Source organism: Macaca nemestrina, chromosome 4, assembly GCF_043159975.1.
Source record: "Macaca nemestrina isolate mMacNem1 chromosome 4, mMacNem.hap1, whole genome shotgun sequence".
Classification (NCBI taxonomy): domain Eukaryota; kingdom Metazoa; phylum Chordata; class Mammalia; order Primates; family Cercopithecidae; genus Macaca; species Macaca nemestrina.
In genome coordinates, this window is record NC_092128.1 from 7,235,146 (window position 1) to 7,255,465 (window position 20,320).

A 20,320-nucleotide genomic window follows, 5' to 3' on the forward strand; every position below is an offset into this window, starting at 1 on the left:
ACCCTTTGCCTGCCAGCAAGTGTGACATCTTTTTTCTTGTAAAAGTTAATGTTTATATAGACAAACATACATAATTTTCTGTTGCATCTAGTCTTGGTCAAGACCCTAGATCGTATATGTATTGTAGAGTTTTTCTTGCATAAAATTTTTTAAATATAATTTCATTTTCTTCCATTGGATAACCAATTGTTGAAGGGCCATTTAGAAGTAACCCGCTCTCATTTAACTGATTTATTTTCTTCTTTTTTGAGACAGGGTCTCACTCTGTCACCCAGGCTGGAGTGCAGTGGTGCAATCTCAGCTCACTGCAGCTTTGATCTCCCGGGCTCAGGCAATCCTCTTACCTCAGCCTCCTGAGAACCTAGGGCTACAGGCTCACACCACAATACTTGGCTAATTTTTAAAAAATATTTTTTTAGAGATGGGGTTTTGCTGTGTTGTCCAGGCTGGTCTTGAACTCCTGAACTCAAGCAATTCACCTGCCTTGGCCTCCCAAAGGGCTGGGATTACAGGCATGAGCTCCCATGGCTGGCCGAATTTTTTTTTTTTTTTTTTTGGAGTCTGAGTCTTGCTCTGTCACCCAGGCTGGAGTGCAGTGGCATGATCTCGGCTCACTGCAACCTCCCAGGTTCAAGCGATTTTTCTGCCTCAGCCTCCCAAGTAGCTGGGACTACAGGTGTGCACTACCATGCCTGGCTTTTTTTTTTTTTTTTTCTTTTAAAGTAGAGACAGGGTTTCACCATATTGGCCAGGCTGGTCCTCAAACTCCTGACCTTGTGACCCACCCACCTGAGCCTCCCAAAGTGCTGGTATTACAGGTGTGAGCCACCGCGCCCAGCCTTTTTCTTCTTCTTTTAACCCCACAAAATCTAGACTATAAACTGAATGTTAATACCAGTTACTACTATATGTTAAATTTTCATATATGCAGGGATCTATTTCTCTTTTCTGAGATAGAGTCTTACTCTGTCACCCAGGCTGGAGTGTAGTGGTGCCATCTCAGCTCACTGCAGCCTCCGCCTCCCAGATTAAAGCAATTCTCATGCCTCAGCTTCTGGAGCCTCGCTCTGTCACCCAGGCTGGAGTGCAGTGGCATGATCTCAGCTCACTGCAACCTCTGCCTCTGGGACTCAAGCAATTCTCTTGCCTCAGCCTCCCTGGTAGCTAGGATTACAGGCATGCACCACCATGCCCAGGTAATTTTTGTATTTTTAGTAGAGACGGGGTTTCATCGTGTTGGCCAGGCTGGTCTTGAACTCCTGACCTCAAGGGATCCACCTGCCTTGGCTTCCCAAAGTGCTGGGATCATAGGTGTGAGCCACTGTGCCCGGCCTATTTGGAATCTCTTCATTTCCACTGATCTTGTTTGTTCTGAAACCACACTATATTGATCTCCATACATACTAAGTGTGTTATCTGGTTCATTCACTTGTAAGTTGTATCTGGAGTAGAACAGATAACCAAAGATGATTGTTCAGAGGGTAAGTCAGTTCACATACTAAAGTCAGTCACATGGCCCTTCCCACCGTGTGCTCCCGGATGTGCTTCATGAGGACGCAGCTGGGGCAGCACATGGTCCTAGGAATTCCGACTAGAATGCAGTTGATTGCTACATTCTAGAATTCAGTTCAGTTCTAGAATTGCATTCCAGTCTAGTACTTCTGATTCAGTTGCATCTAGTCTAGTACATCTAGTCTAGTACTTTTGCATTCAGTTGCCTTCTAGTCGGAATTAAGAGCAAAAACCCAAAATTGGGACAAGAAAATACAACTATGTGTGGGAAAGACCCATAGTGTTTTAGTATGTTTCTCTACAAGCAGTGCTACCAACCTAAAATAGTGCACCTAGCAGGCCACCTGCACGGGAGTACAAGCTGTGCAGTGAGAGCTGCTTCCATTTCAGCCATTTCAGACTTCTTTCCCAGGCTCAGAATTTTGTATTAGTGAAAAATCTGCCTTCCCCAAGAGCTTCATTTGTTTCCAACGTTCCTGGTATTTACAGCAGAGTGACGTTTCCTGTGTCTGCTCTTTGCCCTGGCTCCTGGGAAACTCAGATACTATTTACAGTATCAGTGATTGGTTATAGTTAGCCCGATTTCTGTGTTATTAAATTTATTATGTCTTTTTTGAAATAGTATTGGGGTAAAATAAACACCACAAGTCAATAAGCTTATTTAGTTGGTGGGAACTCTTAGATAGTCTAATACGTAAGACAGCTAAGCCACAGTATTTGTACATAGACCCTAAGAATTTAGTGCTAAAAAAGACATAGGAAGAAGCTAGTGATGGCCTAGTTTTAAGTAGTAAAAATGTCCAATTTTTTAAATTTCAGAAAATAGCATATTCAAAAATGATTTGAGTTCAAGTGAAACTTCAGTATGGCTTCTAATAAGACCCAAGGGTAAAACCTTTGTATGAGAAAGAGAAAATAGATTTGTTGTCAAATAAATTGGAAGTATATAAACACTTTTTTTTTTTAAGGGGCTGGGCCTGTATGCTGCTAGAGACATTGAGAAGCACACCATGGTCATTGAGTATATCGGGACTATCATTCGAAATGAAGTAGCAAACAGAAAAGAGAAACTTTATGAGTCTCAGGTAGGTGTCTGGTCCCTGCGATTGTATAAACAGCACCATCGCCCTCTCCCTTTCTCCATGCCGACCAAACACCCTGAAAGGCAGAATGAAGCCTGTCATGCTGCATCCAGCTTCAAACAAAAGCAATATCTGTATATTATTGTATTTTTATCAGTTTTCTCTCTTTCAAGTGGTGTTATGGTTTACTCTGATAGATAACTGTAAATTAATGATCCTGGCTTCACACACAACCTGCTGATTTCATGCTTTCCATTTGTGCCATGTAAATGTCATCTGTGCCTAATAGAATATCCACAGTAAGGGTGATCAGGGTGCCGTTCCGTTCAGTTTCGACTGAGTCCTCCTGGTGTGGATAGGAACACAGAGGGGAGTTTCAGATCGACATTGATGACTGCCTGACTTTTCCCTCAGAACCGTGGTGTGTACATGTTCCGCATGGATAACGACCACGTGATTGACGCGACACTCACAGGAGGGCCTGCAAGGTGAGGCAGCGAGGGACCTGATGGGGAGTGCTTTTGCTCAGGGGGCCAGTGCTGGGGCAGTGAACACTGAAGCCAGGAGAAAGGCTCTCACTACAGGCTGGCAGCGATTAAAAATTCAGAGCAATGAGTTTTGAGAATTTTTATTTAAATTTTATATTTGTACTTCCACTAATGGGCAAATAGAAATTTAATTAGCAAAAACTGCTTTCTCAATAAATGGAAAGCTTTAAAACCTGCTTCTAGCTGTTTTACAATATAGTTTTCTGACATGGTGGCTTGCAGGTATATCAACCATTCATGTGCACCTAATTGTGTGGCTGAAGTGGTGACTTTTGAGAGAGGACACAAAATTATCATCAGCTCCAATCGGAGAATCCAGAAAGGAGAAGAGGTAAGAGTCTGAGAGATTGTGTCTGCCATGTCGTTTAGATCCTGGGTGAATAGTTTCCTCCTCGCACAGGTAACTTGCTCACTTGTTTCCCAATTCTTTGTTGTGATAAAAACTGTCTCTATAGTAGGCCAGATGTTCCCACCCTGTAATATTTCACCCTTCGGGCATTCCAGTTCCACCTTCCTCCACATGGCAGCTCTGTAAGCATTTGCTGTCACCTCCCCCTTCCTTTCTGTGCCATGGGTTCAGCATCCGCGTGGCACCCAGGTGGTACCATTTCTGTGTGCCATAGGATCCTTCTTTATCCCCTTAACCTGGACAGTTTGGCAGCGTCCCCTCTCTAAAGAGCATCCCCGTCCGTCTCCACGAGGGCCGTGGCTCCTGGGATGGCGCTGTTGGGCTATGGGCGGATGGCGCTGTTGGGCTATGGGCAGATGGCGCTGTTGGGCTATGGGCGGATGGCGCTGTTGGGCTATGGGCGGCAAATCTGGGCAGCTGTGCTGCTGAGAATTGTGTGCTCACGCTGACGATCAGTGCATGCTTAACCAAGTGCTCACATCCACACATTCTCCAGCAGTCCAGGTGTGTGTTGTCTTCAAAATGCCGAGTGCCACGCTTGCCATTTGTCTCTGTGCTCTCAGAGGAGACTCTGGTCCAGCATCTCACCCGTTGGGATTATTATTGGCCTTAATTGCTGCATTTGTTTCCCAACTTGGTCTTTCCCATCATGATTCAGGTACCTTGGTTCTGGAATTGCCTACTGAGCAGCAGGCTTGGCTTCTGTAGGGAACGTCCCGCGTTTGGGGAGTGACACACCTGAGTGACTTGACTTTGTTGGTGCTCCTATCCCTTCATGGGATTCTATCTGTATTTTGGGTCTTTGTGGAATCTCCTTTCTTAGTCAAGAATAAGGATCTGACTAGACCCAAGGCCCATTATACATCTCAAAGTAACGTGTAAATGAGACCGGGTGTGGGAGCCCTGGCATGGTGCCAGTAACCGATGGCTACTATGGTGGTCAGAAGAGACTCAGCTGAGCCCAGGGCTGCCTGCCCCCTTCCTACTTGAATATTCTTGAGTCAATAGTTTAATCTGAGCCCCTATTTTATCTTCTGCAAGACGGAGAAGATGATTTCCTTACCAGTTTCCTGTAAGGACAGGGACTCAGCAGATACCTGAAAGAAAGCAGTGGAATCATTGCCAAGAACAGCTACTCAATAAACATGGTTTCTTTCCTTTCTGTGTAGAAGGTCTTTCCAGCAAGTGTTCTAGAATAATTTCAATCAGAAGAGACCTAGAAATTACTGGTCCTCCCCTTCATTTCGCAGCGCCGGGTCTCTCTGGGGTGGTGGGGGTTGCAGGGGCCACGCAGTGAGGCTTGTACCGTGGGACTCATGCAGACTCTCACCTACCTTGGTCTGAGATGTTCATTTGGTGACCTCTAAATAGAAAGACATCCTTTCAGTCTTGAGTGTGGAAAAATGAAAGAGGAAAAACAGTGTTAGCTGGCAAGGGCAGTTCCTCTCACCCAGACTTGCATGCCCCATTCAGCAAATGAGGGGAGGTGAAAGCCTCCTGGGTTTAGGGAGAGGGGCAGGAAAGCAGCTGCCCTTCCCGTCCCCTCCATCCACCTGCAGGGACAGCATTATGAGAAGTCACAGAAATACAGCTTTCTCCGGTTAGGCTCCCCTTTCTCAGGTCTGGCTGTTTGAAAATACTGCCTCCCTCATGTCCTCTGTGCACGCGCAGGGTCTCTTTTCAGGGTTCCCCCAGGGTCCCATGGAACCTCAACAAATCAGGTCTTCCTTAATTTACATCTGTTTTGTTTGCTGGTTTTAAAATGCAAGAGAGATGGAGGAGGCAGAAACGCCATTTCCTTCCTTGCTGTCGTTTCTTACCCTGTGTCTTTGCCGTGGGCAGCTCTGCTATGACTATAAGTTTGACTTTGAAGATGACCAGCACAAGATTCCGTGTCACTGTGGAGCTGTTAACTGCCGGAAGTGGATGAACTGAAATGCATTCCTTGCTATCTCAGCGGGCGGCTTGTCCCTAGGAAGAGGCGATTCAACACACCATTGGAATTTTGCAGACAGAAAGATATTTTTGTTTTCTGTTTTATGACTTTTTGAAAAAGCTTCTGGGAGTTCTGATTTCCTCAGTCCTTTAGGTTAGAGCAGCGCCAGGAGGAAGCTGACAGAGGCAGCGCTCCTGAAGTGGCCGAGGTGAAACAGAATTACAGAACAGTCCAGCACTTTGCTTTCTTTTCTTTTCCTTTTCTTTCTTTTTTTGTTTGTTTTTTTTCCCTTGTGGGTGGGTTTCGTAGTTTTGGTTTTTTAGTCTCACTAAGGAGAAACTTTTACTGGGGCAAAGAGCCGATGGCTGCCCTGCCCCGGGCGGGGGCCTTCCTATGAATGTAAGACTGAAATCACCAGCGAAGGGGACAGAGAGTGCTGGCCACGGCCTTATTAAAAAGGGGCAGGCCCTCTAACTTCAAAATGTTTTTAAATAAAGTAGACACCACTGAACAAGGAATGTACTGAAATGACTTCCTTAGGGATAGAGCTAAGGGATAATAACTTGCACTAAATACATTTAAATACTTGATTCCATGAGTCAGTTTATTGTAGTTTTTGATTTCTGTAAAATAAGAGAAACTTTTGTATTTATTATTGAATAAGTGAATGAAGCTATTTTTAAATAAAGTTAGAAGAAAGCCAAGCTGCTGCTGTTCCCTGCAGAACTAACCGACCTGTTACTTTGTACAGATGTGTAAATATTTTGAGAAAAAACACAGTATAAACATAGTTATTGACCAAATGCTACCAGGCTCTGCAGCGGCTCGGGTGCTTATAAAATGTTCATAGGGATGTTACAATATAATTTTGTGTTATAAAATATGCCATTATAATTATGTAATAACCAAAATTTCAACCTAGAGTGTTTGGGGTTTTTTGGAAACTGCAGTCTATTAGTACTTAATGGTTTTATACACCTTCCTTCTGACAGAGCAGGGCGTATGCTATAACTTTTATAGCTGTTTTGGTAATTTAAACTAATTTTTTCATATTATATTGTTGCATCCCTACTTCTTCAGTCAGGTTTTTTTGTGCTTACAATTTGTGATAACTGTGAATAACTGCTTAAAAATACACCCAAATGGAGGCTGAATTTTTTCTTCAGCAAAAGTAGTTTTGATTAGAACTTTGTTTCAGGCCATAGAGAATCATGTAAACATAATAGGATCATGTAGCAGAAACTTAAATCTAACCCTCTAGCCTTCTATTTAACACAAAAATTTGAAAAAGTAAAAAAAAAAAAGGAGATGTGACTATGCTTACAGCTGCAGGACTCTGGCAATAGGGTTTTTGGAAGATGTAATTTTAAAATGTGTTTGTATGAACTGTTTGTTTACATTTCTTTAATAAAAAAAACACTGTTTTGTGTTTGCTTGTAGAAACTTAATCAGCATTTTGAACCAGGTTAGCTTTTTATTTTGTACTTAAAATTCTGGTACTGACACTTCACAGGCTAAGTATAAAATGAAGTTTTGTGTGCACAATTCAAGTGGACTGTAAACTGTTGGTATATTCAGTGATGCAGTTCTGAACTTGTATATGGCATGATGTATTTTTATCTTACAGAATAAATCAATTGTATATATTTTTCTCTTGATAAATAGCTGTATGAAATTTGTTTCCTGAATATTTTTCTTCTCTTGTACAATATCCTGACATCCTACCAGTATTTGTCCTACCGGGTTTTTGTTGTTTTCTGTTCTGTATAATAGTATCTAATGTTGGCAAAAATTGGATTTTTTGAAGTATACAGAGTGTTATGGGTTTTGGAATTTGTGGACACAGATTTAGAAGATCACCATTTACAAATAAAATATTTTACGTCTATAAGAGCTGCCTAGAGCTTCTGTGTTAACTCCTCATGTTCAAATTTGAGCTCTTAAATTGATGATTGAAGTTCACTGACCATCTGATATATCTTTCACAATGAGAGTGTTGATGTAATCAACTTGGTTCTCTTAGATTTTCAAAAGTTTAGATGTAAATTTGTAATTCAATCTAATTATGACACTTTTTCTTCCCTTCAACTGAATAAAGAAGGGAACTGCTGTATCTTTCTAGGGTGTTTACCAAATTCAGAATATCCTTGGTGCCTTGTTCAAAGCCTGTTTTTGTTTAATTGGTAAATTTAGTCTTGGTTATGTTGTGGTTTTTTTTTTGAGGCAGCTTGTCAGACTTATTCTATGTGGTAGACTTTCTATCATATTGAATTATTTGACATATTAAATATAAAGGGGTTAAAAAAAAAACTGCTCAGAATCCCCTTTAGTTTCTAGGACAGATTTTTAACTTGGACTTGACAAACACTAAAATAGCAAGCATTCTTAGTCCACCATGAGGCGAATGGACAAAAACAGGAGACTGTTGTAGATGGGAGGTGGGCTTGGGAGTCCCATGGGGGCATTCCTAAGGAGGTGACATTTAAGCAAGACCTGAAGGATGAAGAGGAGCTGGCCTCAGGAGCGTGGCAGAGGCTTGCCTGGCAGAGGGGACAACTCATGCCGGAGCCTTGAGATCTGAAAGAGGCTGATGCCACCAGTAACCGAAAGGCAGGTATGGCTGGGACAGAGTGGCAAGACGTGAGATGAGAGAAAAGCAAGGGTGAGTGGCTCAGGTTCAGCTCGCCTGGGTCAGCAGGAAGCCACTGCCGGACGGTGCTGAGTTCCCACTTCACAGAGGCGACGTGCTGCCCAGAAGAGGCAGCCTGCCTGTGGGCACCAGCATGTGTACAGAAGCTGAGTGGGCTCCGCACGAGTCCCAGGAGCAGCGAGGGGTGCCCTGGGCTGGGCGATGGTCACGACAGGCAGCAGTTGAGGCGTTTTGCATGTAGATTGCTCAACAATTTTCCATTTCAAAACCGCCTTGTCTCCGTCTCTCCTCAGCTCCTCCTATCCTCCTCCTTTGGGCCCCATGTCATTGGAGGCTGCACTGCTCTCTGTCCTAGTCACCAAGCAGAAACACACTTAGTCTGATGTGGTGTCCAATGCAGCAGATGATCATCTGGCCATTAGGGTTTCCTGTCCCTGGTGGCGGTGACGGCCACTGTCTCTGAAATTCCCTCCAGCCCCTGCTGGTGGAGCAGCACCCTTTCTTGGCTTTCTTCCCACATTGCTGCTTTAATCTTTTCCCTCTAAGGGCTCTACCCCATTCTTTTTTCATCATAAAGGCATGTATTTAATAGTAATCTGAAAAACAGCCTTCGAGAGGCCAAGGTGGGAGCATCACTGAGGCCAGGAGTTCAAGACCAGCCTGGGCAACATAGTGAGACCGGTTCTCTACAAAAAATCAAAACATTAGCCAGGTGAGGTTGTGTGCATCTGTAATCCCAGCTACTTGGGAGGCTGAGGCAGGAGGGTCACTTGAGCCTGGAAAGTCAAGGCTGCCATGAGCTGGGATTGTACCACTGCACTCCAGTCTGGGTGACAGAGCAAGTCCTTGTCTCAATTAAAAAAGTAATAACAGAAGCCAACTCTTCAGGAAACCACAGCTATGCAGTCAGTCATGGCTACAGTGATACTGGTGCATTTTTTATTAGGCTTAGACACAAACACTAAAACGGTCCCACTTCAAATGCCCAGGAACAATACAGACAAATTCCAAAGAAAGGGCTGTTGACTGTGAATACCATGGAAAGAAAAAAGGCACAAGAGTCTGACTTGATCCCTTGGCCCTGAGCCTAGGGCCATCCTACCCTATTGTAATAGGAAAGGACAGTCTCAACAGCAGACTCACCAGCACTCCCTCAGCTTCACAGCAATGCAGTAAAGCCCACGGTGGCCTGTTCCCTGGGGCCCATTGTCACATACGCTGGGAGCAGCTTTGATTTGAAATGAGAAGTGCTACATTTAAAACATTAAAAATTTGAGTATTTCAGTTACAACTATGTACCGAGAGAGACTTACGGTTACCAGAGGCAGAATCATGATGTCTTTAAGTGTGTTCAGTAGACTTCAATGTGTTCCTAGACAAGGTGGCCTCAGCACTTCATCCAGCTTTCCAGCTATTGCCTGGGAGGACTCCGCTCCCATCACCGTCTGGCAGAGTTGAAGAATCCTTTCCCAGATATCTAAAGGAATTGGGTAAATGTCAGCAAAGCAAGGTTCTTCTCGTATGGAGGTGAGTAGACCCACGGTGCCCGTTTGCACGATGTGCTCCGTGCTCTAGCGAAGTGCCCAGCGCCACTCTGAAGTTTCATTTTCTTTCTGCCATACCATTGACAGCACCGATTTATGTGTAGTTCCTGGAGGTTCAGGATCTTCTAAAATGGAAGCCACGTTCTACTTGCTAGGAGGGTCAGGTGTCTCCTCATCCCCGGTCAGCCACAGCCTTACTCCAGGTCTCTGGGAATCTTGCACCCCAGCCCTGCTTGCTCCTGCACCCTCAGACCCCATGGTGGGTCCATCGAGCCCTTCAAGGGCCAAGAGATCACTGGGACCCTGTCTCTGGTGCCAGGGTTTTGCCTGTAACATGTCCCAGCTGGTACTACAGACTCCGCCCGCTTTGTCTGTCCTGAGGATGCTCCCGCATCCGTCCCAGGTCCAGCACCCTCGTTGCCTAGGGCAGGCCTGCTCGCCACTCCCTATGAGTTCCTGATGCTCTGTTCCTGCAAGGTTCTCGTTTTTGAAGACACTGCTCCTGGGTCCCAGAAATTCTTTTAACCTAGTTTTTATCCTAACCACAGACATGTTAAAAAAGTATTCCTTCCTCCTCGATGGCAACCTGACGAAACTTTGCTTCCTGAAGAACAAGTTGATGCAGGCGGACCACACGGGGTGTATGACCTCCTCTCGGGGGAGGCCCCACTCATAGGTGACCCCTCTTCCTTCCACCCCCTCTCCCTCACCCCAGCCCTACTATTCCCACTGCTGCCAACTCCACAGCCTCAACTTTTTGTGTACCTTTTAAATGCCAGCACCGCCCCCCCCCCCCACCCCAAACACACTTTCCTCAACTCTTCTCATCCTCTGCTGTCGCCACGCTGACCTCATCCAAACCTACAACTTCACCCAACATGGTGGGAAAAGAGTTCCAAATGCCTCCCTTCTGAGCTCTAGACCCTGGCATGAGCCTGCAGCCTGCTCACGGAGCCTGCAAAAGCACCACTGCAGAGACCTTCCCAAGAACGATTCCACCAATCCTTCCTCACTCGGAATGGCAGCTACCCGCTCCCAGGCGCCCACACCAGAGCCCCAGGCCATCCTCATGCTCTGCAGCCCGCCTGGCTCAGGGCTTCATCCCAGCAGCCCCAGCCAGGAAGACCCTTCACTTTCAGAACAGAACGACCTGCTATTCCCGGATCCTGGAATGCATGCGCATGCCTCAATGCTTCCTCACTGCTGTGCTTTCTGCCCGGCCCTTGTCCATCCCAAGGCCGCCCGGCCTGCTCCAGGAAGTCCTCCCCTCTCACCCGCTGTGGGATTGTGCAGCCCCGTTCTGTGCTTGCTTGGTGCATGAGTCTATCAGAGCATTTCTCACCTTCATTTCTAAGCTTTCCTTTCACCTGAAGGTGGGAATTTTAGCTTGCAACTAGTTCTCCAGCACAATAGAGAGGGCGGGCGGGCGGGCAGAATGCTGAGTGCCAGGTGGTCAACTCCCTCCCCGCAATCTCCCCTGCTCTGCCGGGTCCGGAGGGCTGACCCTTCTGGTCTCCTGGCTGCTGCTTCAGTTCAGCCGGTGGGCGCTGTTGGGGGAGGCCGGGAGGCAGGACAAGGGGCCCTGGGCGTTTCTGCTCCCGCCATCTGGTGGTGGAGCTGCCTGTGTCTAGGCCCACGGCTCCGGATGCTGCTGCTCACCCCTCAGGCTCAGAGGTGGCAGTGCCCCGAGGCTGCTAACACTGTCACAGGCCCTTCCCTCACAGCTCTTCAAGATGCAGAGATATGCGCCTTCTCATTTGCCAGCGGGACCCTGACTCAGACAGGAAGGAAGGATTTTTGGAAACACATACTCTTGACAGCGTAAGTTAATATAATGTGTAAAAAATAATGTTTTATTATTAAAAAAACGTATTTATAAAGAAAAAATGGGGAAGGAGGACAAAAAGGAAACTGAAAGATGTTTAGGGAGTTTACAATTTTTTCTTGTCAATTTTATGGAAAACATTTTCATATCTCTAAAGTGAATTAGTTTATATTCATAATAATACAGTATTTGGGAGCACTTTGGGATTACTTTTAGGAAAGTGGCAGAAGTAGAGTTCCCATACACTCCTCCTCCCATTCCCCGGATGTTAACTGTGACGCATTTGTCAAAACTAAGAAATGAACATTGGTCCATGCCGTTAACTAACCTGCAGGCTACTTAGGTTTCACCGGGTTTTCCAATAATGTCCTTTTTCTATTCCAGGATGCGTTCCAGGCACCACGCGGCATTTAGTCATCACATCCTCTTAGCCTCTTCTGGACACTGGTAATCTGGTAGTTTCTCAGATTTGCCTTACTTTTCGTGGCCTTGACCAATTCTGATAGTTTCAATCCTCATTATCTTCAAGTCTTCCTATAATTTAGTATATTTGTCAAAGCTGTTTTCAACATCAGTGTGTGCTAATTCCATCCTTTCATTGCTAGGCCTGTTTGGTTTTATTTAAGACTTTTATTAACAGGTGGTTTTCAGTTTGTTACTTTTTTGAAAAAATCAACTTGTAAACTTTTACAACAAATTAAAAATGAAGTTCTTAAAAAATCTCAACTTGAGCAGATATGAAACAATTTAAAAACCTTTAAAGGCGTATTGAGAAAAACCAGGCTTTTTAAAAAAACACTTTATTACCAAAAAGAGACGTCTTTAGGTAAAAATAATTAAAACCCCATGCCCCACAGATAACGCAGATAGTTCTAGTTATCTGGTCAACAGACAAAAAGCAGGCACTTAAGGTCTTCAGCTCCAATCTTTCGTTCATTTCTTCTTGCTGGAATTTCCTAGTTCTTGTTTGATGACTAAACCGGGTGATGGTAGAGATAGCAGCCGGCATTTGCTCGGCCCACCCTGCTCAGCCTGGAGTCAGGAATTCTCAGCTGATGGATCAGCTGCTTGTGTCTTTGCCATCTTGTGGTTTAGGGTTTTCTGGGCGACTGCGTCAGTACCTGAAGTCGTGGCGGCCCCGGTGCTGAGGTGGCTGGTGACCTTGGGTCTCATCTCCTGGATTGTCTTTATCCTCTTCCTCGCTGTCCTCTCCGGGCTGTCTTGGGTGAGGAGGGCCCTGCGGAATCGTGGTGTGTGTCCCCGGTACACTCGCTGCCTCGCTGGTCTCCCTGCTCCCTGGCTGTCACCCCTGCATCGCTGCTCCCGGCCGCCCGGAGGCTGGAGAACTGCAGCCTCCATGGAGGAAAAGTGGGACTCTGCGGAGGGGCCGGCGTGGTGGGGCCTGGCCTGTGGCAGTGCCGTCTGATCCCTCCTTCTGTTCCCCAGTGAGGATTCTGGTGATTGCGGGGAGGACCCACGTCTATAGTGGTTACGGTGGCCGCAGGTTTACTGCCTTGACCTGGGTCGCACCAGGCCTTGTAACATTTGCTGCCTCCTCACCCTTTTCTCCTTCAACATCAGACTCTGCAGCCTTCCCAGCTCTTGCACTGCCAGGGTCCTCCTCCTTCACGGCAGTCTGGTGAAGAAACATCTTCCTTGGTGTGAAACCCTATCTGTTCCTTACCCTGAACCGTTCGTTCCCAAAACCTTTGCCATGACGACCTTCTTGTCCCCTGCAGCGGGGGTGACGGTGCCTGGGCTCCTCCCAGGGTGTGATGGCAACTAGGCCATGGCGGCGGTGGGGCTGCCCAGGGCTCTCTGGGATCCGCTCCCCGCTCCCAATCGAACTCTCTAGGCCTGTTTAAATCACCTTTTTCTCCTGGTGACGGTTATATTCCTTTTTTTTTTTCTTTTTTTTGGAGTCTTGCTCTGTTGCCCAGGCTGAAGTGCAGTGGCGTGATCTCGGCTCACTGCAACCTCCGCCTCCTGGGTTCAAGCGATTCTCCCACCTCAGCCTCCCGAGTAGCTGGGATTCCAGGCATGCACCACCATGCCCGGCTCATTTTATTTTTAGTAGAGATGGGGTTTCACCATGTTGGCCAGGCTGCTCTCAAGGTGATCCGCCTGCCTTGGCCTCCCAAAGTGCTGGGATTCCAGGCGTGAGCCACTGCGCCCAACTGGTTTCTTCCTTTTGAAGCTTGTTCTTGAAGCATTTTTCCAATGAGTCTGACAGCGCCTTTACCCTTGGCCAAGTCCAGCCCCACTCCTAAGGCATGGCCCTTCAGGGAATACCCTGGGCACCCTGAATACTCAGTGGGGCCTGTTACTTGGCTGGTGGCAGCCTCAATGATTTCCATCCCCACCTGATCTTTGGGAGCTTTTCAGTTTATAGTCTCCCAGCCTCGTAAGTTTCCGCAGACAGACTGAAACATAGCCAGACTCCAGGGACCCCTGTGCAGGTTCTGGGCCCTCTCTCTGTTTAGCTCCTTCCTCTCCTTCATCCTCCGATGCAAAATTCCAGCCACCTTAGCCTCCCTCGGAACCACTGGCTGAAGAGGTGCTGCATGTTTTTCTAAGTCTCTAGTTTTTTACTCCAGGAAGACAAGCCCAGGTCCCATTACTCCTTCTTGGCCAGGAGCAGAACTTGTGTCTTTTGTTTAAAATGTTTCCTTCTTGTCAAATTCTACCTCTTTAAAGGCCTTATTATTTCTTGGCCCCCATGTTCCTCCTTATCTATTCTTAATTTCTCACACTTCTTGAGTTCTGTCACCACATTCTGAGTTTTCAGATTTGCTCTATTTAGTCCTCTCATGTCACTCTCCTCATGCCTTAAACTCATTTTTGAATCAGTATGTTACAGTTTGGGTCGGTTCTGTGAGCACATCCTTCTGGAGTGCTTTCATTATACAAATGTCATTTAGCTCTTCTTCTTATACTTTGTATGGGACTTGGCCTTGATCCTCTTCTGTTGCTCATCTGGTGGGAAACGAGTTTCTGAACATGGAGGAGCGTAGCTCAGACAGCCTCGTGGCTCAGACAGCCTTCCCACGTGGGGGAGCGTGGCTCAGACAGCCTTCCCAGCCTTGCAAAGCTCCCTCTTCTGTTTTTCCTGCACTGCTAAAGCTACGGTCACTCCTGCCAATGGCTGGCTTCACTTCCCTCTACTTCTCCAAGCTGTGTCTTTCCTTTTTCTTTACTATTATTCACTTACTACTGTTTCTCTATTATTGCTGTCTTGCTCAATTTCGACTCCATGCCCTGGCAGTTTCAAGAGTTCAAAGGAACTAGAAGCCTTCATCCCCTAAGCCCTCCCTTCCCCAGGGACGCCTGCTGCTACCCACTGCTGGAGAGGCAGACGACCCCACAGTGCTGGCTGCTCTGACTCCCCAGTTTCCTGCGGCCACCGTTGCCTTTTCCTATCTCCACTCCTCAACACACCATCTGCCTGGAGCTTGCCTGGTCTCGGGCACACAGGTCTCGGGCGTCCAGCTCCTCCTACCCACTTCAAAGAATTCGCAGCTACCTTGCACCTACCTACTTTGAAAATACCATCCATGGGTTTGGGGTTTGTCTGTCTAGTTGCTCTAATTTTATGTGGATGTCGACTGGGCAAACTTTGAAAGCTGTGCTGCCACCTTTTCTGCAATTTCCTGAGAAGCCCCCATGTCGGGTCTGTTTTATTTCAGCCATTTTAATGGATGTGAAGTGGCATCCGAATGTCGTTTTAATTTGCAGTTCTTTGGTGACCATGATATTGAACACCTTTTCATACACTGAGCTATTTATACTTCTTTGGTGAAGTATCCAAGTATTTTGTCCATTTTGAAAATTGGGTTGTCTTTTTAGTATTGAATTTTAAGCACAAACCCTTGAATATAGTTCTGTGGCTTTTTTCATTTTCTCAGTGGTGTCTTGATAAGCAGAAGCTTAATTCTGAAGTTCAATTTGTTAATATTTTATGGCTAGTTTTTTTAAAAAAAAGTTTTATTAATATGTTGCCCAGGCTGGTCTCTTAACTCGAGCTCAAGCAATCCTCCCACACTGGCCTCCCAAAGCATTGGGATTACAGGCATGAACCACCTGTGCCTGGCCTTTTTCTTTTTCAAATAGACAGGTTCTCACTATGGCTGGTCTGGAAACTTCTGGCTTCAAGCGATTCTCCTGCCTTGGCCTCCCAAAAGTGTTGGGATTGCAGGCATGAGCCACCATGCCTGGCCAATGGCTGGCTCTTTAATGAGTGCTTAAGGAATCTTTGCCTACCCTAAAGTCATGAAGATATTCTCCTACATCTTCTTCTAAAAGCTTTATAATTTTAGTTTTTATGTTTAGATCTTAAAATAATGTTTATTGGTGGTACAAGGTGGTAGCAGAGGTGTCACAGGTAATTTTTTGTCCACAGGGATATCAGATTCTTGCAGCACCATGTGTTGTAATAATTTTCTGTTCCCCACTGCATTGTGTCGGCTCCTATGCTGCAAATCAATTGGCCATGTATGTCTGGGTCTATTTCTCTTCCACCAATCAATTCATTATCCTTAAGTCAGCAGCATAGTAAGTCTTGAATTAGTGTAAATCCTCCAACTTTATTCTTTTCAAATTATTTTGGCCACTCTTAGGCCTATGCATTTCCATATCAATTTTAAAATTATCAGTTTCCACAAAAAGCATACTGGGAATTTGATTAAAAGTAGCAGTAAATTCATAGATCAAATTGTGGAGAATTAACATCTTATTAACACTGAGTCTTCCAATCATGAATGTAATATAGTTCTCTAATCTTAACTCTTCTCAGCAACGTTTTCTACTTTTCATCATACAAATCTTACACATATTTTGTCATATGTACCCTAAATTCTTATATTTTGGATGCTATTGTAAACTGCAATGGTAATACCATGAACTTCAGTTTTGAGCTGTTTGTTGCCAATATGAAGAACAATTCATTTTTATATTTTTTTTTTTGTGGTCCTGATAAATTCCTTACTATGTCTAATAGTAGTTTTGAAGATGCCCTATGATTTTCTGCATACTTGATCATAGTCTGCAAATAAATACACTTTTACTTCTTCCTTCCTAATGTACATGCCTTTCTTTTTCTTGCTGTATTGCACTGGCTAGGAGTGGTAAGAACAGGTGTCTTTGCCTTGTTCCCAATCATCTTTCACATTACATGAGGCTAGCTATAGTATCTCCACAGATGCACTTTATGAGGTTGAGGAATTTTCTTTCCATTCCTAGTTTGCTGAGTTTTTATCATAAGTGGGTGTTGAATTCTGTCAATTTTCTACATTTTTTTCCTGCAAGGTCGCATATGCCTTTCCCCTTGTATTACTAACACTGTAAATTATATTAATCAAATCTCCAGTGTTAAACCATCTTTGCATTCCTGGACTAAAACCAATTTGTTCATAATGTATCATCCTTTTTATATGTTGCTGGATTTGATTTGCTAATTTTTATAAGGAAATTTTTCTTCTATATTCATGTAGGATATAAAAATCCTCTGTGCTCTATCTGCTCATCCCTCCCTCCTTCTATTATCTGGGTTCTCCAGAAAAACAGAACCAATAGGATGTACGGAAATATAGAAAGAGATTTATTATGAGGGACTGAGACGCTCTATGATTTACTGCCTGCAAGCTGGAAGCCCAGGAAAGGCAGTGGTAGTGTTCCAGCCCAAGGCTGAAGGCCTCCTGAGCCAATGATGTAGGTCCTCGTCTGAGTCCAAAGGCCTGAGAGCCAAAACACTGACATCTAGCTCCAAGGAGTGAGCAAGTCCCCCTTCCTTCACCTTTTCGTTCTATTTAGGCTCCCAATGGACTGAGTGGTGCCCACCCGCATTCCTGAGAGCGGATCTTCTTTACCGAGTCTTCTGATTCAAACATAATCTCCTCTGGAAACATCCTCACAGACACTCACAGAAATAATGTCTTACCAGCTACCTGGGCATTCTTTAGCTCAGTCAAGTTGACATCACATTCTCCCATAACCCCTAGCAAGCAGTGATCTTTTTGCCTCTGTGTTTTTGCCTTTTCCAGAATGTCATATAGTTGGAATCATAGCTTTTTCAGATTGGCTTCTTTCACTGAATAATATATTCTTAACATCCCTCCATGACTTTTCAAGGCTTATGGCTTAATTCTTCTTAGCACTGAATGTTCCATCGTCTGAATGTACTATAGTTCATCCATGCATGCACTAAAGGACATCTTGCTTCCAGGTGTCGGCAGTCATGAATACAGCTGCTGTAAAATCCATGTGCAGGCTTCGTGTGGTTTTCAGCTCCTTTGGCTAAACACCAAGGAGCACAACCGCTGGATCACAGGGTACGAGTATGTTTACGAAGAAACTTGCCAAAGTGGCTGTACCACTTTGCGCTCCCACCAGCAGGGAATCAGAGCTCCTGCCGTTCAGCATCCTTTTTATTATCTGTAGACTCTAGTGCGCTTGCAACTCATTCCTGATGTTAGCAATTTCCGTTTTTTTTTTTTTTTGGCTAGAGGGTTATCAATTTTACCGATCTCTCAAATCAGCTTTTAGCTTTATTTTCTCTGTTTCATTCATTTCTGTTCTGGTATTTAATATTTCATTTCTGCCTCTTTGTCTAACTTGCTCTTTTTCTGTTAAGATGGCAGCTAAAGTCATTGAGACTTGTATCCTTTTCTAATATAGGTGCTTAATGCTATAAAACCTCCAAGTACTGCTTTAGCTGCATGCCACACACTGTTATATTTTCATTTTTGGTCAGTTCAAAATAGACTTTTGATTTTTTTCTCTGACCCTTAAGGTACTGGGAAGTGTGCTAGTTTTTAATAATATTTGGAGATTTTCCAAGTGTCTGTTATTGATTTATATTATACTTGGCATGACTTGCTCAATATCCCAGAATATGGTCTATCTTGGTAAATGTTCCATGTATTCTGTTGTTGGGTAGTGTCAATTAGGCCATGAGGGTTGACAGTATTGTTCAAGGTTTCTACATTATACTGTTTTTCTGTCTACTTGTTCTATCAGTTATTGAGAGGTGTGTTGAAACCTCTTACTGCAACTGTGGGTGGGTGTACTTCTTGCAGTTTTAACAGAACTTCAAAATAAAGGCCACAAAAACTGATAAAACTGGGATTAAGTTGAACCTTTTATTCATGAAATGACGCTCTATATCATCTGTAGTAATATTCTCTGTGCTGAAATCTACTTTGTCTAACATATCTATTCAGATGTCTTTCATCTATCTTACCATCCTTCTATTTTTAATGTATTCATAAAGTGAGTTTCTTATAGGCAGCATATAGTTGGATCTTGCATATTTATCTAATCTGCCTTTTAACTGTGGCATTTACATTCATTACACTTAATGTGATTACTGACATTGTTGGATTTCAATCTACCATCTTGCTGCTCTTGTTTTCCATATGTACCATCCTGGCCTTTGAAATCAAATCACAGATAAAATATTTAGGATGTGGTGCTTAAACTGTTTTGTGGTTCAGATAAAATATCTGAGTGTATACTCTGCAATATGAGACCGTCTCTCCTCTTAAGATGTGGTTTGGGAGGAAAATTCACCTTATATTTCAGAATTTTTAGTATATGCAAGTGATTCCCAAATGTATTATCTCTAATTGAGCTACATCTTCCAAGAGTCTGACCTCTATATCCAACTGCCTGTTGAACAGCTCTCCTGGGTGCTGCACAGGCAACTTTGATGTCCAGTATCTAAGGTCACACAGCTCAGGCTAAGAAACTGGGACACGTCTTGAGAGGCAGAGGACTCTACCAAGCCTACTGGGTCATGAGCTGACTCCAAGAGCATGCAACACACCTCAGACCAGAGGCCCCAATACAAGACAAAATATCCTAAATAATCAAAAGGATTTTTTATTTTAAATGTAGATAGTATCATAATTCATCAAAATAATTTATAATACTTAACTGCCTCTTATACTGTCTTATAAACGATGCCTTCTGAAGTTAAAAACATAATGTAGCTTCAGTTCTTTTAGATGATCTACTCACAACATACTAAACAATAATAGTTTTTTTTTAGCACTATCTCCTATGAAGTCTAAGAAAGGAAATCATGACAAGTTCCTGATCAGATAAAAACCACAGCATCATTAAAGAAGATTAAAAAGAGGCATAAATAAATCTGAATAGAAATATCCATTTTCCTGGGTTTTATCCTTCTGTACAAGCCCAATTCTAGGGTTAAAATGATATTCTGGTTTGCCTCTATAAGCAAGAAATTCCTTAACAGCAGCTCAGAAATAACCTTAATGTCTGGGTGAAACCAACTTCTTCACCTGTGGACACTCAGAGCTCCCATCTCTGTCAGACGCGTGTCACCTCTGCTAACACGCCCAGGCATCTCCGGGAGGACAGGGAAATGTCATCCTCTCCAAGATGACTCGACTCTACGCAACCCAGGCGTTCCTAAAGCCCCAAACTCCACACAGGAGGCAACACCTGATGAAGCACCGCTCCCGCCACAGCATCCACCTTAACCTTCCAAATGCCATTGCTGTGAAGAGGAGCCATCACAGATCGCCATGGCGACAGAGCCCTTCTGACCCAGGGGATCCACCGCTCTCAGGCACTGTCCAACTGACACCTGGTATAGCCGATTGTTTTTCTGAAAAAAAAAAAAAAGGTAGCAAGAAAAAAAATACTGCCAATTACTGGCAAAACGTGGAAATCCAGAAGAGATATGGAACATTTAAGAATTCAGACTAAGGGATACAATAGTCTCTCTTATCCAAAGATTAGTTTTCTGCTCTTTGTTGCCTGCAGTACAGTACAGTAAAGATACTTTCT

At 44.4% G+C, this 20,320-nt stretch overlaps 2 protein-coding genes and 1 long non-coding RNA gene across 25 annotated transcripts in view; 1 reads left to right on the forward strand and 2 right to left on the reverse strand.

Moving 5' to 3' along the window:
• Positions 1-7,378, forward strand: part of LOC105474928 (lysine methyltransferase 2C) — a 310,251-nt gene extending 302,873 nt beyond the window's left edge. For 17 of the 18 annotated variants that reach the window (XM_071094202.1, XM_071094205.1, XM_071094204.1 and 14 more), the window contains 4 exons: positions 2,481-2,597; positions 3,009-3,082; positions 3,365-3,473; positions 5,394-7,378. In XM_071094202.1, coding sequence (XP_070950303.1) covers positions 2,481-2,597; positions 3,009-3,082; positions 3,365-3,473; positions 5,394-5,486 — 393 coding nt within the window. In that variant the 3' untranslated portion in view covers positions 5,487-7,378. Of the gene's footprint in view, positions 1-2,480; positions 2,598-3,008; positions 3,083-3,364; positions 3,474-4,592 lie in introns of all 18 variants that reach the window. The other variant, XM_071094207.1, reaches the window with a different exon arrangement.
• On the reverse strand, positions 5,951-10,418 carry LOC105474929 (uncharacterized). Its single transcript, XR_983015.3, has 2 exons — positions 9,451-10,418; positions 5,951-8,488 (listed from the first exon to the last, which is right to left on the reverse strand). It is a non-coding gene; the product is annotated as an uncharacterized lncRNA (long non-coding RNA).
• An 8,946-nt stretch (positions 10,419-19,364) lies between these two features.
• The window catches only part of LOC105474931 (polypeptide N-acetylgalactosaminyltransferase 11), an 81,243-nt gene continuing 80,287 nt past the window's right edge, over positions 19,365-20,320 (reverse strand). For all 6 annotated transcript variants that reach the window (XM_011729872.2, XM_011729873.3, XM_011729874.3 and 3 more), the window contains one exon: positions 19,365-20,138. In XM_011729872.2, the coding sequence (XP_011728174.2) occupies positions 20,007-20,138 (132 nt within the window). In that variant the 3' untranslated portion in view covers positions 19,365-20,006. The remainder of the gene's footprint in view (positions 20,139-20,320) is intronic.